Source organism: Hyaena hyaena, unplaced genomic scaffold, assembly GCF_003009895.1.
Source record: "Hyaena hyaena isolate Hyena2069 unplaced genomic scaffold, ASM300989v1 scaffold_83, whole genome shotgun sequence".
NCBI lineage: Eukaryota > Metazoa > Chordata > Mammalia > Carnivora > Hyaenidae > Hyaena > Hyaena hyaena.
Window position 1 is genome coordinate 1234547 of NW_024080715.1, and position 20801 is coordinate 1255347.

At 42.2% G+C, this 20801-nt stretch overlaps 1 protein-coding gene across 2 annotated transcripts; it reads right to left on the minus strand.

Annotated features, from left to right (window-relative positions):
- Positions 1–603: 603 nt before the first annotated feature.
- On the minus strand, positions 604–19511 carry CCL28 (C-C motif chemokine ligand 28). Of its 2 annotated transcripts, none has more exons than XM_039234137.1 (2): positions 19146–19511; positions 604–1311 (listed from the first exon to the last, which is right to left on the minus strand). In XM_039234137.1, exons 1-2 carry the CDS (start codon positions 19367–19369, stop codon positions 1119–1121), a joined length of 417 nt encoding a protein of 138 aa, XP_039090068.1. In that variant the 5' UTR covers positions 19370–19511; the 3' UTR covers positions 604–1118. The 2 variants fall into 2 exon arrangements, with proteins under 2 accessions (XP_039090068.1, XP_039090069.1); XM_039234138.1 differs by lacking the exon at positions 604–1311 and adding an exon at positions 8438–8522.
- Positions 19512–20801: the final 1290 nt, after the last annotated feature.

Genomic DNA, 20801 nt, shown 5'->3' on the forward strand with positions numbered 1-20801 from the left:
TGTTTATACACTCTAAATAATGCAATAAGAAATATACAAATTCACATAGAAAGCATTTTTTCCTACTGAAAATGTTGAACCTGAATGTGGTTGTGAGGAAACAGCCTAACCCCGAATGTGGAACAGATTCTGCACTAGACTCTTTTAACAAGTCTGTGCCATGGGAAGACTCTTTTAACAAGTTTGTGCCAAAGGAAAAAAAGGTAGAGATTTTCTTCTAGTAAAATATACTAAAGAAGTGTAAACATTAATTGCAATATGTGAGCTTGATTAAGAAACCTATACAAAATTTATGCTCTGAGAGGCCCCTGGGTGGCTCAGTCGATTGAGCGTCGGATTTTGGCTCAAGTCATGATCTCTCAGTCTGTGGGTTTGGGCCCCGCGTCGGGCTCTGTGCTGACAGCTCAGAGCCTGGAGCCTCCTTCAGACTGTGTCTCCTCTCTTTCTGCCCCTCCCCCTCTTGCACTCTATCTCTCAAAAATTAATAAACATTAAAAAAAATTTTTTTAATTTATGCTCTGGAAATGGGGGAAATTCAGAGGTGGAATACATATATATGAGGTGCACTTGTTAATTTTTTTAAGCATAAACCTGATAACGTGATTATATACAAAATGTCTTTATTAAGGGATGTCAAGTTGTAACACTAAAAAAAAATTAGAAGTATCATGATGTTTGCAAGTTGTTTTCAAATGGTTTAGCAAAACAATTACATATTTATATATAAAACGTTTTATACACACAAAGAGAGGAAAAAAAAACAAATGTGGCAACGTATTAACGATTATTAATCTAGGCGAAAAGTATACGAGTGTTTATTGTGCTAATCTTTCAACTTTTCTGTAGGTTTGCAAACCTTTCCAATAAAAATGTTGGAGAAATTCTATCTGTATGCTGCTCTTAAAACATTATGTGAAGGTAAGTGTTATCTTTTCATTTCATTTTCAGATGAGTATATTATTGGCTACATTTGTATCCTGTATAATTGCTCCTTTAAAAAACATATTTTGTTCTGCCCTGTTGTCTCCCAATAAGGAACATTCACGTGATACATTTATAAGCAACCGATGGCCAAGTTCACTTCAGGAATTGTCCACGTGGATTCACTTGTAAACGCTTTAATAAGGAGTCTGATGGCCACGGGTTTCGGGTTTCCCGTGACGCGCCCCTTTACTGTTGCCCTTGCCGGCCTGGCTCTTCCTGTGGCAGAGGTTGCCTTTAGCGCTCTTCTTGGCCGCTTGTTCTTTCATCCACTGCTTAATGACGTGACTGTGCGGGCTGACGCAGAGCCTCCTGCGCCGGACGTGAAGGCTGCCAGAAGGGAAAACAAAAATCACTGATGGAAAGTGCGAGTCAGTAAAACTTTAGTGACTTCTAGGCAGTTCCCACTTTTAGTCTTTAGTATTTTTAAAGACTGAATCGTCAAGTTGACTACCACCGGGATGAATCTTTACTATACCTCTGCCTGGGTTCCTCGAACATCAGTATTAATGGGAGAAGGAATCTGAGGAGGGGAGAGAGGGGAGGGAGGGGAGGGAGGAGGGGGAGGGAGGAGGGGAACTGGGACAGGGAGGAGGAGGAAGAAAGAAGGAATGAGGGAAAGTAGTGAAAGCAAGGGTCTTTCCTGACCCCAAGTTTCACCCACCGAAACCAATTCACACCTCAGTGCCCATCTCAAACAGCTCCATAGAGTTTTTCTAGATTCTCTCAGCTAAATGCTCTTTTTTCCTTTGAGTCGCAGCATTACCTCTCTTCTGGCACTTAACTTACGCTGTTCTTTGAGTTTTTGTTTCAAAACTTCTCCTTGTCCTATGGCGTTATGCTCCTTGAAAGAGGAATAGTCTGGAATTTCCTTGAAAAGACCTCATTCACAGTAGGAATTCAGTAGTTACAGAGATGAAGTGAAAATTGTTCAAAACAGTCTGGTTTTGTTTTCAACAAAGCAAACGACTAAAATGTTCTAGGCATTTGTTACCATTTTGATAATAATTTTTAAAATGTTGTGCAGAGGCAGGAAGGAGGGAGCATGTTTAGGGCACAGGACATGGCCTGGATAAAGCATGGCAAGTGATGAGAAAGAAGGCTGGAAACATACATTACAGCCAGTGGATGGGCACGTTAGAGAATTTAAACTTTATCTGGTAGGCAGTGAGAAGAGAGAGGATGTTCAAGAAAGGAGGTGATAGGGACTGGACGCAGATTTCTCTCAGAACAGTATGTAGTAAAGGTGAAAGTAGGAAAAGAATAGAAAGAAACCATTTAAAGGGCTACTGCAGGGGCGTCTGGGTGGCTCAGTCACTTGAGCAGTTAACCGTCCAACTTCAGCTCAAGTCATGATCTTGTAGTTGCTGAGTTCAAGCCCCCCTTCAGGCTCTGTGCTGACAGCTCTGAGCCTTGAGCCTGCTTAAGATTCTGTGTCTGTTTCTCTCTCTGTCCCTCCCCTTCTCACACTCTGTCTGTCTCTCTTTTAAAAATAAATGAACATTTTGGGGCGCCTGGGTGGCTTAGTCGGTTAAGCGTCCGACTTTCGCTTGGGTCATGATCTCGCGGTTCGTGGGTTCGAGCCCCGCGTCGGGCTCTGTGCTGACTGCCAGCTCAGAGCCTGGAGCCTGTTTCAGTCTGTGACTCCCTCTCTCTCTGACCCTCCCCTGCTCACGCTCTCTCTCTCTCTCTCTCCTAGAAATAAATAAAACATTTAAAATAAATAAATAAATAAATAAATGAACATTTTTTAAAAATTAAAAAGGAAAGAAAGGGCTACTGCAGAATACAATGGTGACCTGAACTGGGTGGGGACAGTAGAAACAGAACAAGAATACCAAACATGAGAGAACTGGAAAATCATATAAAACCAACTTATCAACTCATCCAACGCTGGAAGATGAGGGAGAGAAAGGGTTTGAAGGTGAGTTTGAAATTCCATTCCCGGAAGCCTGGATGGATGTTGGGGTCAGGTGAAGCTTCTGGGCAGGAAATCAAAAGTTCCCCTTTGGGATGTGCTAGCATAAGGTGCTCGTAAAATGGCCCACAGGCAAAAAAAAAAAAAAAAAAAAAAAGGAAGTCTGCCTTTAGGAGAGTAATCAGATATAAAGAGGTGGGTGGTTATGGGGTAGTTCTCTTATAGCAAATACTTGAAGCCATGACAGCAGGTACGAAAACTAAAGATACAAAGCGAAAACTCTTTGGAAAGAAGAACTGGGGACATATCTATATTTAAGGATGAGAAAGAGCAAGAGGAGTTAAGAACAGCTAAGGAAGAGCATTTAGTAAAAGAGGGGAATCAGAAAAGTTTAGGGCAATGGAGGCCAAAGGAGAAAAGTTTCAGTAAGATGAGCAACGGTGTCAGGGGCTCCAAGAAAGCATCGAGCCATTTGTTAACATTTTATTATACTATAGATCTATACCCCATCTCAAATGTTTTCATAATCATCTTGACCTTGGGGTGGGAGAACCCTAAAACAGCGTTCAGTTTCTGATAACTGGAAGAATTTCTTGTGACAAAACATTTTGTGACTTTTAACTTCCCACCAGGTATCATCTAACTCTTGTTAAATGTCACACTTCCTGCTGGCTCTACATATACAACACTTCTGTGTCTGGATCATCTGAACCCCCTGCCCTGTTATTGGGAGAAAAAAACGGGGGATAGAGAGGAGGCAGCCATTTCCCCAGATGACCTAGGAGGATCATCTGCTAATGTGGGGACTCTTGAAATGACAGGAGAGTTGGGACAAGGTCTGAATGAGCTAAAGTATAATCAAGCTGGCACGTGGGAATATTAATTTGAAAGAAGTGAGGCTTCTTGATAGGAAGACAATACATTCTCCAAGTGCATTACAATGGGAGGTCTTCCAAAGGAAAGCTCCCCCTCACTGTGGCTAGCTGCTTTCCCTTTGGCTGTGGTGAGTGAGAACCTGGCTGTAGCATGCAGTGGAGGAACTAGAAAGACTCGAAGCTCCTATCTTTCCCAAAGGACTACCGCTCTCTCCCTTCCGTGCAGTGTCGGCAAGGACGTGAGCAGACATCCAGTGGAGAAAGGCTCCACGGACAATCACGTTAGCCCACAGGGTATGCAGGAGGGAAGTGGCACTCGGCTCCCCGGCTCCGTGAGGAACGGGCGCTCCCAGGACGGGCACAGGCCCTGGGGCTGAAGTGAGCACCAGACGGGGCAACGCAGACAGAGGCCTGGGGAGGTGCAGAGCACCAGGAAAACAGGCAGCAGTAGCTGCTGTGCAGCACCGTTTTCTTTAAAAAAATTTTTTTAAACATTTATTTTTTTGAGAGAGAGAGAGAGAGAGCAAGCAAGAGAGCGAGTGGGGGGAGGAGCAGACAGAGGGAGACAGAGGATCCAAAGCAGGCTCCACACTATGAGCACAGAGCCTGATGCAAGGCTTGAACTCACAGACCGTGAGATCGTGACCTGGGCAGAAATCAAGAGTTGGCCACTTAACTGACTAAGCCACCCAGGCACCCCAGGACCCTTTTCAAAGGCCTTCCCAGTGGAGCCTCAACTCTCAATGTAATACAATGGGAAAAGGTCGGCTACCAGAACACAGCTCCCAAATTCAAGATGCTATGATGTTTTCAAACCTTGAAGTGTGAAGACTGCTTTCACCTGCACTCTATCCCCTGTGAATTCCGTCAGGATACAAAGAGACGAGGCAATCATGCTAGACAAGGAGGCAGCCTATTCCACACTCCGTCATTCGCCCCCAACTCCACGGTATTCTGATAGGCATTGCCCCGCCTCGTGGTGCACTCCTGGGTGGAGAGTTTGGGCTCTAAGGAACCATAAAGCTGATCCCCTGATTCTTTTGCCCAAAAGAGAGTAGCTAGGGACAGGCCAATGGACCACAGGGTTGGCCCTGCCACAGAGATTAAACCTGGGATTGTTCCCTAAACCTTTTTTCTTTCCCCTTTCCCCTGAGCACAATAACTACTCAACAATCACTTCTGAAAAAGTACGCAAGCCTCCCAGATAACTTTAACAACCCCATGTTTTCTTCCCAACAGATAGTATCTGGGAGCTTCAAAACCTCAGCCCTCTGCCCAAGATAAACAACTTTGCACTGTATTTATGTTTAGAAATAAGCCAGAGGCTCTTTAATGAATCACTGTAGAGGGATTTAAACAAACTCCTCTCTCAGAGAACAAAAATTACAATGATCATTTATAGGGTGTGAAATAAAGGATCTATTCTAGGCAGAAAAGGAAAAGGAAAGAAATCTAGTGAGTCCACTATAAGCTAATTTATATTAGTTAGTTGCGGGTAATAATACATACTTTTTGGGAGTGACACTGCCAACACTTGCAACGTTTTCTGCATCTAAACTACTGTCTCAAACCTATACACTCAGAGTGAAGGGACTACATATTAGATAAGTAAAGACATCCTCTGTATTAAAACAATTTGAAAACAAGAGAACTTTTATCTATGTTGAATGTCAGAAAAACAACAATGAAGATCTGTAATTTTATGATTTAAAAATATGACTTAGTCAAATCTCATCTTATTTGAGATGAGGTCATAACTACTCTATTTTTCAGTTGTCTTATAGCTCAGAGAGGCCAATTTATGAACCTGTACGTTAACAAAGTATTTTTATTTATTAATTTTTTTAATGTTTATTTGTTTTTGAGGAGAGAGAGAGAACAAGCAGGGGAGGGGCAGAGAGAGACAGAAAGAGAGAGAGAGAAAGAGAGAGAGAGAGAATCTGAAGCAGGCTCCAGGCTCTGAGCCTGTACTGCTCTGAGTCAGTACAGAACCCAACCTAGTGCTTGAACCCACAAACTGTGAAATCATGACCTGAGCTGAAGTTAGAGGCTTAACCGACTGAGCCACCCAGGTGTCCCAAGTATTTTTAGATCCATGCGACTGGTTTCATAGTTTCCCTTTAATTAAAATCAAGTGCTTTTCAATTTTTTTTTTTTTTTTTTGAGGGCAGGAGAGGGGCAGAGAGAAGAGTGGGAGAGAGAGAATCCTAGAATCTGTGCTGACAGTACAGAGCCTGATGCAGGACTCCTTCCCATGAACCATGAGATCAAGACCTGAGCCAAAATCAACAGTAGGACGCTTAACTGACTAAACCACCCAGGCACCCCTCTTCCTCTGAATTTCTAAGAATCCTGTCATGGAGCAGTGTTTTTCAAGGTTGGGTAATGGATGGATTCCTCTGAAAGGGAAAAAACGGATCTTAAATCTCAGAGAATGGTCTGTAAGACCCAGTGGAATAGAGTCACTGGGGACTGTAGGAGGCATAGTCTATTCGGTCACTGCTGCATCCCCAGCACAAGCACCATCCCCAAGAACGGTGCTTGGTACATAAATGTTAATCAATGACTATTTGTCGAATTCATTTAATAAATAAAGAGGCTTCTCAGTGACTCAGGCACTCAGGCCTAAGCAATGGGCTTATCTGGAGCTCAAAGAAGGGGGTACCAAATGGCTCATTAGCATCCCCTACAGCCATAAGTGGTATTAAAACCAGCACACAGGGAGATGCCTAATGTGCTGTGGTTATGACTTGAAGGTGCAGAATCAATGAAGTTTGGAGAGAGCATTTTATGGCTGGTTCCATCATCACTTTTGAGAGATCTTTGAGGTATGTGGTGTTCTGAATGAGAAGACCTGGCTCACATCCATCTCCGCCATTCTCTAGCTGTATGTCACCCAGGTTAACCTGATGCTCTCCTCAGCCACAGCTTTATCCTGCGTAACATGGAGATAATTTAAGCCTTCCTCGCAGCATTGTTGTCAGAACCCAGATTTGTTAAATACCAGTGCATTTCAGGTTTTAAAGTTTCTATGAAGACATGAAGAACGCAGAAATCTAAAATATTTAATAACTGAGCCAGAGGTAGGGGTGAAAGGGTTCACCATGAGCCAACAGCTCAGAATCAAGAGCAGAGATGAACATTTGCGCTTGGCTGCATGTGACAGGTACAGACACCTCTATACTTCTGTTCGTTTTTTCAAGTTAAAAAAATTTTTTTTTAATTTTTATTTATTTTGGGGAGAGAGATACACACAGAGTGTGAGTGTGGGAGTGGGGAGAGAGAGGAACACAGAATCTGAAGCAGGCTCCAGGCTCTGAACAGAGCCCAATGCGGGGCTCAAATCGCAAACCGTGAGCTCATGACCTGAACTAAAGTTGGACGCTTAACCAACTGAGCCACCCCGGTGCCCTGTTTTTTCAGGTTTTTATTTAAATTCTAGTTAGTTAATATACAATGCTGTATTGGTTTCAGGAGTAGAATTTAGTGACTCATCACCCAGTGTATGTAAGCGCTCATCACAAGTGCTCTCCGTATCCATTTAGCCCATCCCCTACCCAACTCCCTCCACAAACCCTCAGTTTGTTCTCTATAGTTAAGAGTCTCTTATGGTTTGCTTCCCTCTCTTTTTTTTCCCTTCCCCTTTGTTCACCTGTTTTGTTTCTTAAATTCCACTTATGAGTGACATCATATATTTGTCTTTCTCTGACCGACTAATTTCACTTAGCGGACCACATTCTAGTTCCATCCCCATTGTTGCAAATGGCAAGATTTTATTCCTTTTGATGGCCAAGTAATATTCCATTGTATATGTACCATATCTTCTTTATCTGTTCATCAGTCAATGGACATCTGGGCTCTTTCCATAGTTTGGCTATTGTTGACAATGCTGCTATAATACTGGGGTGCATGTGCCCCTTCAAATCTGTATTTTTATATCTTTGGATAAATACCTAGGAGTGCAATTGCTGGGCCATAGGGTAGCTCTATTTTTAATTTTCTGAGGAACCTCCACACTGTTTTGCAGACTGGCTGCACCAATTTGCATTCCCACCAGCAGTGCAAGAGGGTTCCCATTTCTCTACAACCTCACCAACATCTGTTATTTCCTCTGTTGTTAATTTTAGCCATTCTGACAGGTGTGAGGTGGTATCTCGTCATGGTCTTTTCTATACTTTTCTTTGAACCTTGTATACACCCCTGATGAATTCAGAGGGTAAAAATGACAGCAATTCATATACTTGCCCGGAAAAAGCTACAGTTAAAGCCACAATAAAATAGAGTCACCTTCTGGTTTTTTTTGTTTGGTTTGTTCTTTTCCTCAGAATGTCCCTAGCTGTGTTTAGGACAGCCATGCACATTGCCCAGAAGGTATCTGTCCTGAATAACAGCACTGTGGTGGGGGCCACGGAGGCCAGTGTGGGCTCTAAACATGCCAGTACTGACAGACTGTGTGCTCTCTCCAGGGAGCCTGGCACCAGAAAGGTGGAGTGTTTATTCTTCCCTCCCTTGTTTGAATGACTGTATGTTGCACATCAGGCAAAGCCTTCTCAACCTATTGCTTACTGGCCGACAAATGGTCACTGGACAGATTTAGACCTCCCTGAGGCAGGGCACTCACATGACAGCAGCCAAGTCACAATCCCCATCAGCTCTCTGAATTCGACATAAATTCACTCTCTCCAGAAGCCGTCTGGAGATATGGCGTGAAACCTCAGTGCAGCAGCTGGAGGCAATGGGAAGTATGGCTAAAAGAAGAAAAGAAAGAAAAGGTTACATCTTATAGTTCATAGAACAATGGCCTGGACACCAAAAGACAAATAATCCAATTTAAAAATGGGCAGAAAACAGAAACAGACATTTTCTAAAGAAGACATACACATGGCCAACAGACACATGAAGAGCAGCTCAGCATCACTTGTCGGGGAAATGCACATCAAAAATACAATGAGGTTATCAGCTCACACCAATCAGAATGGCTAATATCAACAACACAAGAAACAACAAGTTTTGGCAAGCATGTGAAGAAAAAAGAAACTTGTGCACTGCTGGTGGAAATACAAACTGGTACAGCCACTATGGAAAACAATATGGCGGTTCCTCAAAAAGTTAAAAATAGAAGTGAAGTACCTTACGATTGATTCAGTAATCAATCACACTACTACTTTTTACCCAAAAAATACAGACACTAATTCAAAAGGATACATGGACTGCTATGTTTATAGCAGCATTATTTACAATAGCCAATTATAATTTGGCTATTATGAAACCAGCCCGAGTGTCCAGTAACAGATGAATGGATAAAGACGTGGTGTATGTATATACAATGGAGTATGACTCAGCCATAAAAAGGAATGAAATCCTGCCATCTGCAATGACACAAACAGAGATAAAGAGTATAATGCTAAGTGAAATAAGTCAGAGAAAGACATAGGATTTCACTCATATGTGGAATTTCAGAAACAAAACAAATGAGCAAAGGTTTAAAGAGAGAGAGAGAAGCCAAGAAACAGACTCTTGACTATCGAGAACAAACTGATGGTTACCAGAGGGATAGGAGTGGGGGGACAGGTGAAATAAGTGATAGGGATTAAGGAGGGCACTTGTGATGAGAAACCAGTGATGTATGGAACGGCTGAATCATTATACTGTATACCTGAAACTAATACAACACTCTTTGTTAACTCTACTGGAATTTAAAAACAAAAACAACAAACAAACAACAGCCTGGACCTGGGTCTCTTCATAGATTCCAGAGAAACAGAATGCTAATCCATTCAAGTAAGGGGCAAACATGTACTAAGGCCTCTGTGAATGCAGACCTGGGACAGGACATCTCCCTTCCAGAACTTACACTGTATTTGGGGAAGATAAAACATTAAGTACAGGCAAAGACACAAAACAATGAAGAGATGAAAAATAACTCCAGACAACCATGCTAGCAGGGTTGAAGACTGACCTGATTAGAGATAAAGGAAGTGAGGTTGACAGAGTGTCCCACGCAGTTTAGAGGAGAGGAGGGACCACATGAGTCCCGGAACAGGTTTGAAGTTTCCTACCAGGGAAGGACTTGGATGAATCTTTAAGAATTTGGGTGAGAGGAGAAAAATGAAGACTTGTCAAGACTAAAGGAAGTGCATGGTCAAGAATTCTGAAACAGGACAGCCCAAGATGTATTTAGGGAATAGAGAAAAACAGATTACTTAGTTTGAATTGAGTAGCTAGGAAGGTGAGGTATGGGAGATATAATTCAAAAGATAGACTGAGGTCACACCAGTGAGGCCCTGAATGATTTATGAAATGGGGATCATTAAAGATTTGGGAAAGGAGAATTTTAGGAAAATCCATCTTGCAGTGATAAGCAAGATGCATTACGGTGGGGAGTGACTGGAGGAGGAGGTCAAGGTAGGAGGAGCTTATGTTATCCAGAAGTAAGGAGGGCAACACAAATATGAAAGGAAATCCTACCTCCTACTAAAACGTGTCTCTGCAAATTCCTACATGCCACACACACACACAGTATTCTCCTATGTTTCCCATTCCACCAAGTGGGTAGTAAATGTTAAAAATATTTTTTGGAAATTACAGCCAATAGTGGGTGCAGGTGGCAGCCTCATAACAACAGAAACTAGCCCCTAAATTAGTGCTAAAATAAGTCTTTTGACCTCTCCATAGTGTCAGCTCTAAATAACAGTGGTATCTACCCTAGGATAGGGGGAAATCTCAGTAGCCATGCTGTGTCCACATGAAAACATCAGGTCACTCATAACTATGGAGTAGAGGAGCTGAATATGAAATTAAGAATGTTTATGTGACTCATTTTTTGAGCATCACAACTTTCCATTATTATTCATTTATTCACTCATTCATTCAATTACTCAACATTTATTGTGCAGTTAAAATGTTCCAGGCACAATGCTAATGGGGGGGAGGAGATACACAAATAAATATAACAGTATGTCCGTGTCCTCAAGAGGCTATAGGAGAGGAGGCACATTTGGAATTAAATGCTTAGGATACAACCCCATTGTCCCACTATAATTGTGCTTATGGAATTCTGTCCTTCTGTCCAAGTCATAAAGACAGGTGCACAGCCGTCCACTATAGAACATTAGAGACCATCTAAATGTCTACCAATAATTAAATAATAGTACATCCAAATGGAATAAAGGATGAGGTATATATATATATATATACATATATATATGGACATATATGAGTCTCCATAATTTATTGCTATGTGAGAAAAGCAAGTTTCGGTATAAGAACTATAAACAATCTCCATTTTTATAAAAAGAATGTGACACATACACAGAGGAAAAATTATAGAAGTATGTATGCCCAAATTTATAAGCAAAGACCACTTCTAGAGAGGGGGCAACTTTTTAACTAGCATGCACTATTTGTATTTTTTCTAAACCTCCAATGCTATGGAAATCTGAACCAAGTCCTATAGAAACACAGAAAGTTAGAGAAATTAATTCTGAATAGGAAAGACAAGGCAGGCATCAGAGGACATGAAGTTTGGACTCAACTGTAAAAGAGGAGTAAAAATTCACCTGATTGAGAAAGGAGTGGAGCAGCCCAAGGAGAAGGAACTACGTGGCCAGAGCCCCGGTGTAGGAGAAATAAGGATGCTTTTCTTGGTTGCATAACTCACAGAGTCCGAGTCAAAACTCCTGCAAGCTGGTATCTTAGACCAGGGCAAGGATGCTCTGTCAAGGCTCTTGTCAACTATGATACAAGAAAGCCTGTGCTGCCTTCAGGGGAAATGCGTTGACTCTAGTCTCAGAGCCTCAAGGAGGAGCCATGCCAAGTTAGCAGGAGCTCTTTCCCTCTAGGAAGGAAGGCTTTCACCTTCCTCTCCTGTCCCACCTGTCCTGAATAGCCCAGTGCTGCCATATGCCATATTTAGAAGAGAATCTCAGCTTGAGATATAGATCAATCACAACTTAGCATTAGCCCAATAGTATATTTTTAATTCTCAGGAAATTAGATATATATATTTTCAGGAAATTAAATACACACACAAACACACACACTCCCCAAATATATATTAATTATATTTACATAAATTCATTTACAAAAACGTCTTCAATAACTTTTAAACCACTAATTTGAATTAAAAGATATAGTTGAAATATACCCACGTAAGTGATACAGAGTGTTATCAGTCCTGCTCAGCCTCACTTGTGTTAATTGAGCTGTCACGCAAGTGTGCAGCAGCCCAAATGAGGAAAATGTCTACTTCTCCCAGTGCAAGTCCTTTCATGCCACAAGGATCTACTTCTTTGCTCTCAATCTAGATGCAGTAAAGGGTTTTCCATTTTGTTATGCATGTAACGAGTGTGCACAGAGGCACATCCCAGCACCAACCAACCAGATTCACTAGAGTAAGAAAAGCAAACATTTATCGAGTGTCCACTCTGTGCAGGGTCCTGAAGCCTGCATGAGATATGCTGAAATAAACAAGGCGTAGTTTCTGCCCTTGTGATGCTTAATAGTCCAATGGGAGGCAGGGAGGTAAACAAATGATCACAACACAGCAAAACAAATGTTAGCAGATTGACGTGTTAAGTGGAATGGGATTACAGGTGAAAGAAGCCAGACTCAAAAGGCCACATGCTGTAGGACTCCATTCCGATGAAATGTCCTGGAAGGGCAGCTCCACGGACACTGGATGTGGTTGCAGGGCTTGGGGGTTGGAGGGCGCGGGGAGGGGCTGCTAACAGGGACATGGTCTCTGTTTTGGAGGTAATGAAACATGCTGGAATTGGATAGTAGTGATGGTTGTACGATTCTGTGAATGTACTAAAAACCACTGAATTGTATGCTTTAAAATGGTAAATTTTATGTTATGTGAATTATGTTTCCACTTTTAAGTGCTATAGGAGCATTTGGTTAACATTGGTTATCCTTTCCTTTATTAATGCATTTATCTCCTAAAATGAATTTCTTCTTCAGCTACACTATGCTGCCTATTCTCCAAGTCAACTGTTTTAAAATCTCAAAGTTTTGGGTTTATTCACATATCCATCCATTCATTCATCACCTTACTACATAAGAATTACTATGTGAATTCTTGTAGAGTGATATAGATGATCATATATATATATATATATATACTTATAAATTCTTATAGCGTGAGTCATTATGCTAGACTTAGGAGTAGAGAGATGAAGAGTTACTAGCTTCAGAGAGCTAATACTCAGACCACTGCTATTACTTGTGGCCCAAGCATCTATAATATATGACATGGACTTTCAGAAACATTGTGGGAATTAAGAAATATTGGCAGACCTGTGTGATTTAAGAATTTGAGTTATCTGAGTGCTGACATCAATTCAAGGAATAGTTTTAAGCCAGAAAAGCACGCAGAACCTATACACACTCAGTAAACTGAATTACATTTCTCATAAATGAAGGTAGTACGGGCTCACCTAGAGATCATTTAATCTAAATTGGATTAACTATTAAAAGGCAAGAGGCAGGCCAGATTTATTTCACGTTGGCAGATGTGACTGGTGCCCTCCTGAGGCAGCTGGAAATATAAAAAGCCAGGAGAAATGGAATCCTCAGAAGAGTGCTCAAAAAGTCAGGCAGCCAAGACTATTAACAGGGTAGTTTGGACAAGGACAATGCCAAGGTTCTTTTGGAGAACAGCGCCCCCTACAGGTTTTCTCGATCAGTGTCCTGTCAGAACACTTCCATTTCAAAGAATGGTCAGCAACTTCCGCTGATTTCAATGATGATCCAGAATTTCCAGATAGGAAAGATTTGGAGGTGGCAATAAGGCTGAAGAAGGGGCTTAGGTGCAGTTTCTTCCACATTTACATAGTTTTAATTCAATTGATATAGTTACTTGGTTGGGGAAGCAAGCTGGTAAGGGTCTTCCCAGAAAGACCACCCTAGTGCCCCCACTATACAAAGCACGGAATCCTGTGGGAAAGAACCTGTGTTCGCTCCAAAGCTGGAGTTTAAACAAACACAGACCTGTCTGATGGAGTAGGGGTTCCCTGACGGAAATATGGGAAAATTATTGCAAATAAGAAAGAAGGCTTGCAGAGGAGGCTTAATAAAGCTGCAGGGCCCAGAGGTATGAACAAGCAAAGACCTCAGGTTTATTGTGGGGCTTTTTCTGCTCCATCCCACCCCCTTTCCTCTGCGCCAGACATGCCCTTTTGCTTTGGAAAGGACACTCCAGAGTGTATCAACCCCAACAGCTCCACCTGGGAATCTCTTTGGAAAGATGATTTATGGGAACAGTAGATGCACTTCCCTGGGGGCTAAGGTCAGCTCCCTGGGATAAGCGGGTGCCACCAGTGAGTAGGCGGTGGTCAACAGCAGCTGCCCAGGAGAGGCACTGCAATACTGCAGGCAGTGGCACTGATTACGTGAGAGGCCAGCCTCTTTACCCTCTCAGACCACCTCTCCCAGACTCCTAGAGTGAAAAGACCTTTTTCTGCGACCCACAATTTGAGAATTATCAAGAATATTTGGTTTGTGGGATTCTGGGAAAAAACATGTGATGACTGACTAGGCAACAAGGTGGGGACTCAGAACATCATAATTGCTATTCACCGGCCAGTGAAGCCTGGACCATACAGTTTCCATGGGCAGCATGTGTGTACTCAGTCAACTGAACTCAATATTTGAATCATTCTCCAATTTTTTGTAGACTATACTAATTGTTGCCCCATTAAAAGACAATTTGCTACTGAATAAGAAGTGTGAGACAAAGTAGGGGGGAAACACTTCTAACATAAGGCAGAATGTGGCAAGGGCTATGTGAGAAATAGAATGAATGTCTGGAACATTCAGGGGCAGAAAAGATGTACCAGTAACCCAGGTACATCTTTATCAAGGAGGTAGCATTTGAGCTGGGGACTTGAAAGATGGAGAGTTTGAATAGGGCAGTAGATATGGAGGAGACAATGGGTAAAAAGGCACAAAAGTGGGAAAAGATAGAAGCTATTCAAACTTGGTGAGAATTATAGGATATTAGGAGCGCAAGTTATAAGAGAAATGCCAAAAACACAAGTTCAGTGACCTCTACAGGAATCTTTTTTTTTTTTTTTTAATGTTTATTTTTGAGATACAGAGAGAGAGAGAGAGAGAGAAAGAGAGAGAGATGGGGAGGAGCAGAGAGAGAGACACAGAGGACCCAAAGCAGGCTGTGTGCTGTCAGCGCAGAGCCTGATGTGAGGCTCGAATTCACAAATCATGATATCATGACCTGAGCCAGTCAGAGGCTTACCTGACAGAGCCACCCAGGCACCCCCATGAAAATATTTTTGATGAACACATCATGATTTACTTAAACTATCTCCTGTGGAAATCTAAATGTGGAGAGATAAATGATGACACCCTCTGCTATTCTCTTTTGCTCCCAGAATACCCAACATGTAGAGAGGTGCCGGGGTGGCTCAGTCGGTTAGGCGCATGACTTCAGCTCATGTCATGATCTCACGGTTCATGAGTTCGAGCCCCACATGGAGTTCGTGAGTTCAAGCTCCACATCGGGCTCTATGCTGGAGCCTGATTTGGATTCTGTCTGTCTCTCCTCTCTCTCAAAAATAAATAAAAAAACAAAATCAAAATATTCAACACAGAAAAGTACAAGGGATGATACAACACCTATATACCCACCACCCAAAATTTTACCAATTTTAATCCTTTTCCATGTTTGCTTTCAGTCTTATTTTTAAGAAATCTTTTTCCAATACTTTACTGTTAACAAGCAAGGCTGCAATAAATACCCTAATAAGAGGCTACATTTGTGGAGTGCTTACTCTGTGTCAGCCACTGCCCTGTGTGAATTAATTCATGCACAGCTACTATATGCAGAAGGTACTATATTCACCTCCATCTCATAGACGGGTTACTAACAAAAAGAAAAGCTACATCATTTTCTCCAGATTAAAGCACCAAGACATGGTGGGGCTGGGATTGGAATCCAGAGAGCCCAACACTTTAAAACCACTAAATTAAGCCTTGCTTGGTCTTCTATGTCTCCCTGGGCCCTGTATGAGAATTCCTCTAAGGCAGTGGTTCTCAAAATTAAACACGCATCGGAATCATTTGGAAAGCTTTTTAGACCAGATTGCTGTCTATCTCTCCCCTACCCTAGGTTTCTGATTCAGTATACCAAGGATGAGGCCTAAAAATGCCCATGTCTAACAACTTCCCAGTTGATGCTGATTCTGTGAATTCTGGAACACACCTGGAGAACCACTGCTCTGAGAATAGACCTACACATGGAATCACTAGGTTGTAGGATATACTTGCTTTGGCAGGACATATACTAAACTTGGAAGGCTACAGAGAGGAAATATGCACCTTCTACTGTATTTGATGCTAACAAATTGCTCTCCCAGGGATCACACCAATTTACACTCCCACCTGCAGTACATGAAAGTTCCTTTCATGCACATTTTCAACAATACTTCATAAAGTCACTTTAAAATTTTGTCAATCTGGGGCACTTGGAAGGCTCAGTTGGGTTAATGTCTGGACTCCCGATTTCAGTTCAGGTCATGATCCCAGGGTCACGGGAATGAGCCCTGCATCAGGCCCCGCACTGCGCATGAAACCTTCTTGGTTCCTGTATGAAATGTGCATGATTCTGTTCTGACTTCATAGTCCCTTTCAGGCTTGTCGCTCTGTTAACGCTCACCCAATAATATATAGTGTTCGCTTGTCCATATTAGTACAGAGGGATCTTTTGTTGGCAAGATTGCTTCCTTACTACAGCGGAACCACCCAGTCTCACTGATACGTATACTCCCCTTAAATCTTCATGTTCCCATATACACAGAGGTCTCTTTCTGAGCTCTCTTGTTTCATTGCTCTCTTTATCATCTTTGCATCAGTTCCACACTGTCTCATTTAAGGTGACTTTTTAATCAATCCTAATACTTAACACAATTAATTCTTCGCACCCAACTTGTTCTTCTTTCAAAATTGTCTTGACTGCTCTCGGCCCTTTACCCTTCTTATAAACTTCAGAATCTACTTGTTAAGTTCTGTAAAAATCTTTGAAGTTTTGGTTGGAATTCTGAATTTAGAACTGAATTCTGGGAAACCCAACATCTGAAAAATATTGTTTCCTCATCTATAAATATAGAATTATCTCTCTAATCATTCAGGTTTTCTTTGATGTGCTTTAAAACCTTTATGAAGAAAATAATAAAATATTGTTGTATATCTTATCTTACATCTATTCCTAGGTACTTTATAGGTTTTGTGCTACTGTGAATGGTCTTTTGAAAAATTATGTTTTCTAATTAGTTATTTTTGATATGTAGGAATGCTGTTGTTTTATGGTGATCTTGTATCCAGCAACTTTGCTGAACTTTTTTAGTTGTAATAGTTTGGAGTGGATATTCTTTGGTTTTCTAGGTAAAGAAACATTATTATCTCTTCTTTCTCAATTTCTGTATAGAAATAAAAGGCTTTTCTCCTTTAATCCATTACTTTGTTAAATGCCTAGAACAGGGCTTAACCCACTGTAAACTCAATACACAAATTAAAAGTCTTTTTATTTTTGAGAGAGAGACAGGGTGTGAATGGAGGAGAGGCAGAGTGAGAGGGAGACACAGAATCTGAAGCAGGATCCAGGCTTCTGTCAGCACAGAGCCCAACACAGGGCTCAAACTCATGAACTGCAAGGTCATGACATGAGCCAAAGTCAGAGGCTTAACGACTGAGCCACTCAGGTACCACTCAATACACAAATTTTATTATTTATTTTTTTAGTTTTATTTATTTCTGAGAGAGAGAGAGACAGCGTGAACAGGGGAGGGTCAGAGAGAGAGGGAGACACAGAATCTGAAACAGGCTCCAGGCTCTGAGCTAGCTGTCAGCACAGAGGCCAACGTGGGGCTCGAACCCACAAACCGTGATATCATGACCTGAGCTGAAGTCGGATGCTTAACCAACTGAGCCACCCGGGCGGCCCATCAATACACAAATTTTAAATTAATATAATGGATTAATCTATTTTCTTGCCCTCCTAGGATCAACTATACTTGGTGATAATGTATTAATTTCTATACGATTCTGAGTTTGATCTGCTACTTATTTAAAATTTTGCATTTATTTTCATAAACAAGATTAGCCCATACTTTTATGCCCTGATATCAACCTTCAATGTTTTGGGTATTAAGGTTATATTAATCTCAACAATGCATTGGGTAGCTTTCTCTATTATTCTATTATTTGAAGAGTTTGTGTAAGACAAGGATTGTCTGTTCCTCCAATGTTTGATAAAACCTCTGAAACCATTTAGGCCTGATGTCTGTCTGAGGGTAACATACTCAACTGTGATTTAATTTAACAGTTACTTGCTTTCTGGGGGTTTCCTGTATCTTCTCCAATCTTAATATCTTAGTTTTCTAAGAAATTGTCCACTTCATCTACAACTTCGAATTTAATTTCACTAAAGGCATTCAGAAAACCCCACCCCCAAAAGTGCCACTCTATCATATTAAGTTAGAGCCACTTAAAAATAGCGATGCAAAAAGAGCATTCTAACTTTCCTAAAAGGAGATAAAGCTCCCAAAAGGTGACCTCCCTTAACTTGGAGGAAGAAAGACATTTTTATCACTAGGGGGCGGCACTTCACCCCTCCCTTGAGTGGAGCGACAAGGTATTACTCCACTCCAGGGGAAGTTGAGGCCAAGAGAAATCCGTACAAATCCTGTTAAACGAACTCTTATCTTCCTGGTCATTAAGCGCCATAGCCCAGGTACCTTCATCTTACCACCTTCTCACGGTTTACCACTCTGCCCCACTTACTGTGTAAGTGTTGACTCAAACTCCTTTAGGTTTTCATTTCCTTATGAAGGCTCCCATGTCTTATATAGATGTGTATGCGTTTTTCTTTTTAATGTCTTTTGTTACAGGAACCCAAAGTCAACCTATGAAGGGTAGAATGAAAGGGTTTTTTTTCCTCCCCTGTATCATAAAGTTGTATAGTATTATCTCCAGTATCTCGAGGGCTCCTTTTTCATTCTTAATAGCGTTTGAAGAGGAGGCTCCTGTGCAAAGTAACCGTTTAGAAGAGGAGGCTCCTGTGCAAGAGGAAGCTCCGTTTAAAAGCTTGGATCTAAATAATATACACAATAATTATAAACTTACAAATACCATTTGTTTTGAAACTAAAAAAATGTATTCGATTCATAGGTCAAAGAACAAAAAATAAATCACAAAGTATTCTGAGAAGTGTAAGCACTATTTATTGTAACGGGTGGGTTATAAATTTGGCCTAAGTGCATTTATTTGAAACACATGCACGAAAAAACGATTAAGCGTTCAACTAAGAACTTGGGAGAAGAAACATCAATGAGTAAACTAACACAATCACACACCAAAACCAAAGATAGGGCGGCGGGGCGGCGAGCAAAAGCGCGACGTCGCGGCGTTTTACGGCCGTTGCGCTCACGTGTCTGCGGTCATGGCGGCCACGAAGCAGGAGGGTGAGAGCGGGAGACTTGGTGCTGGAACCGGAGCCCGGGCCCAAGGACGAGGAGGAGGGGAAGAGCGGCGGCAACGAGAAGCGGGTGGTGCCTGTTGCGGCAAAGCGGAGCCACATCCTGCCGCCCTCCCGGCCTCTGAGGGTGCGCCACGGGCTTGGTGCCACTCGCGAGGCCCCGCGGCTTTTCTGTTAGCCCGTGGGTGGTGCGCGTGGCGCAGGAAGAGAACGTTCGCGGAGAAGCGGCCCGAGGAGACTAAGGGCCACGCCCAGGGGAGGGGCCACGGGCCCCCAAAGCGCCGGCCTCTTCCGGCGGCGGCCTGGGGCAACTGCGGACGCCTGCTCCGCGTCGCCTGGGACTTCCCCTGGCGCCTCGAGCCTCTGTCCCCAGCGTCCCGGGGCCGCGCTTGGGCGGCGCGGACGGACGTTCGCAGCACCCAGCACCGGCCTGGACTACCGGCCGCTGCCCATCACAGAGTTGCGGGAAATTTTTCGTTTTTTTATTGATCTGTCCGTTTCCGATGCGGGTATGTTAAAAATCTCACACTATTGTCGAGATTATGTCAGGTTTTTTTTTTTTTCCCTTCCGATTTTGTCCACTTTTGCAATATATCACTTGGAGTTATATGTTCAGATGCACACAAGTACCCTTCTGGTCCACAGCGGGGATTGGAGTGAGGCAGTAGCCTCGGGGAAAATTTAAATGGACGCCCAAAACACTCAGTAATTGAGATAAATAATATTTTCAGGCAACATTCTTAAAAATAAAGTTTATACAAAAAAATCTATGATGAATAAAATACAGTTGACCCTTGAAGAACATAGGCTTGAACCCTGTGGGTCCACGTATAAAGGGATTTCTTTTTGATAAACAGAGTGCCCTAAATGTATTTTCCTTACGGTATTCTTAACATTTTCTTTAGCTTACTTTAAGAGTACAGTATATAATACATGTAACATCCAAAATGTGTGTTTATCAGCTGTTTATGTTACTGGTAAGGCTTCTGGTACAGGGTAAGCTATTAAGTTTCAGGAGAGTCAAAATTCATGTGGGGATTTTCCTCTAGGGTGGGGTGAGGTAAGAGGTCCCTACTCCTAGAATGCTCAAGGGTCAGCCTTCCTTCAATTTTAAATAAAAACAAAGTTTGACCCTGCACTTGCATGACAGGCCTAGATGTACCTTCTTGTGAACTGATACTTTTTTTTATTATTATTATTTCTTAGAGAGAGAGAGAGACAGCGTGAGCAGGGGAGGGTCAGAGAGAGAGGGAGTCACAGACTGAAACAGGCTCCAGGCTCTGAGCTGGCAGTCAGCACAGAGCCCGACGCGGGGCTGGAACCCATCAACGGTGAGATCATGACCTGAGCCAAAGTCAGACGCTTAACCGACTGAGCCACCGAGGCGCCCCGTGAACTGATGATTTTTATCCTTCTGTAAAATTCCTCTAGTCCTACTGCAAGTTTTTGCCTAAATTCTACTTTTCTAATATTAATATTGTGACACCTTTTGGCTAAATTTACTTATTCACCTTATTTTTTATTTTCTTTTTAT

Coding starts and splice junctions, on each gene's coding strand:
- CCL28 (XM_039234137.1), bottom strand. CDS start 19,369: ATGTGGCTCCGCTTTGCCGCAACAGGCACCACCCGCTTCTCGTTGCCG. Junction 1,312..19,145: donor CCGCCCTATCTTTGGTTTTG/GTGTGTGATTGT, acceptor CCCTTCTGGCAG/CCTTCACGTCCGGCGCAGGA.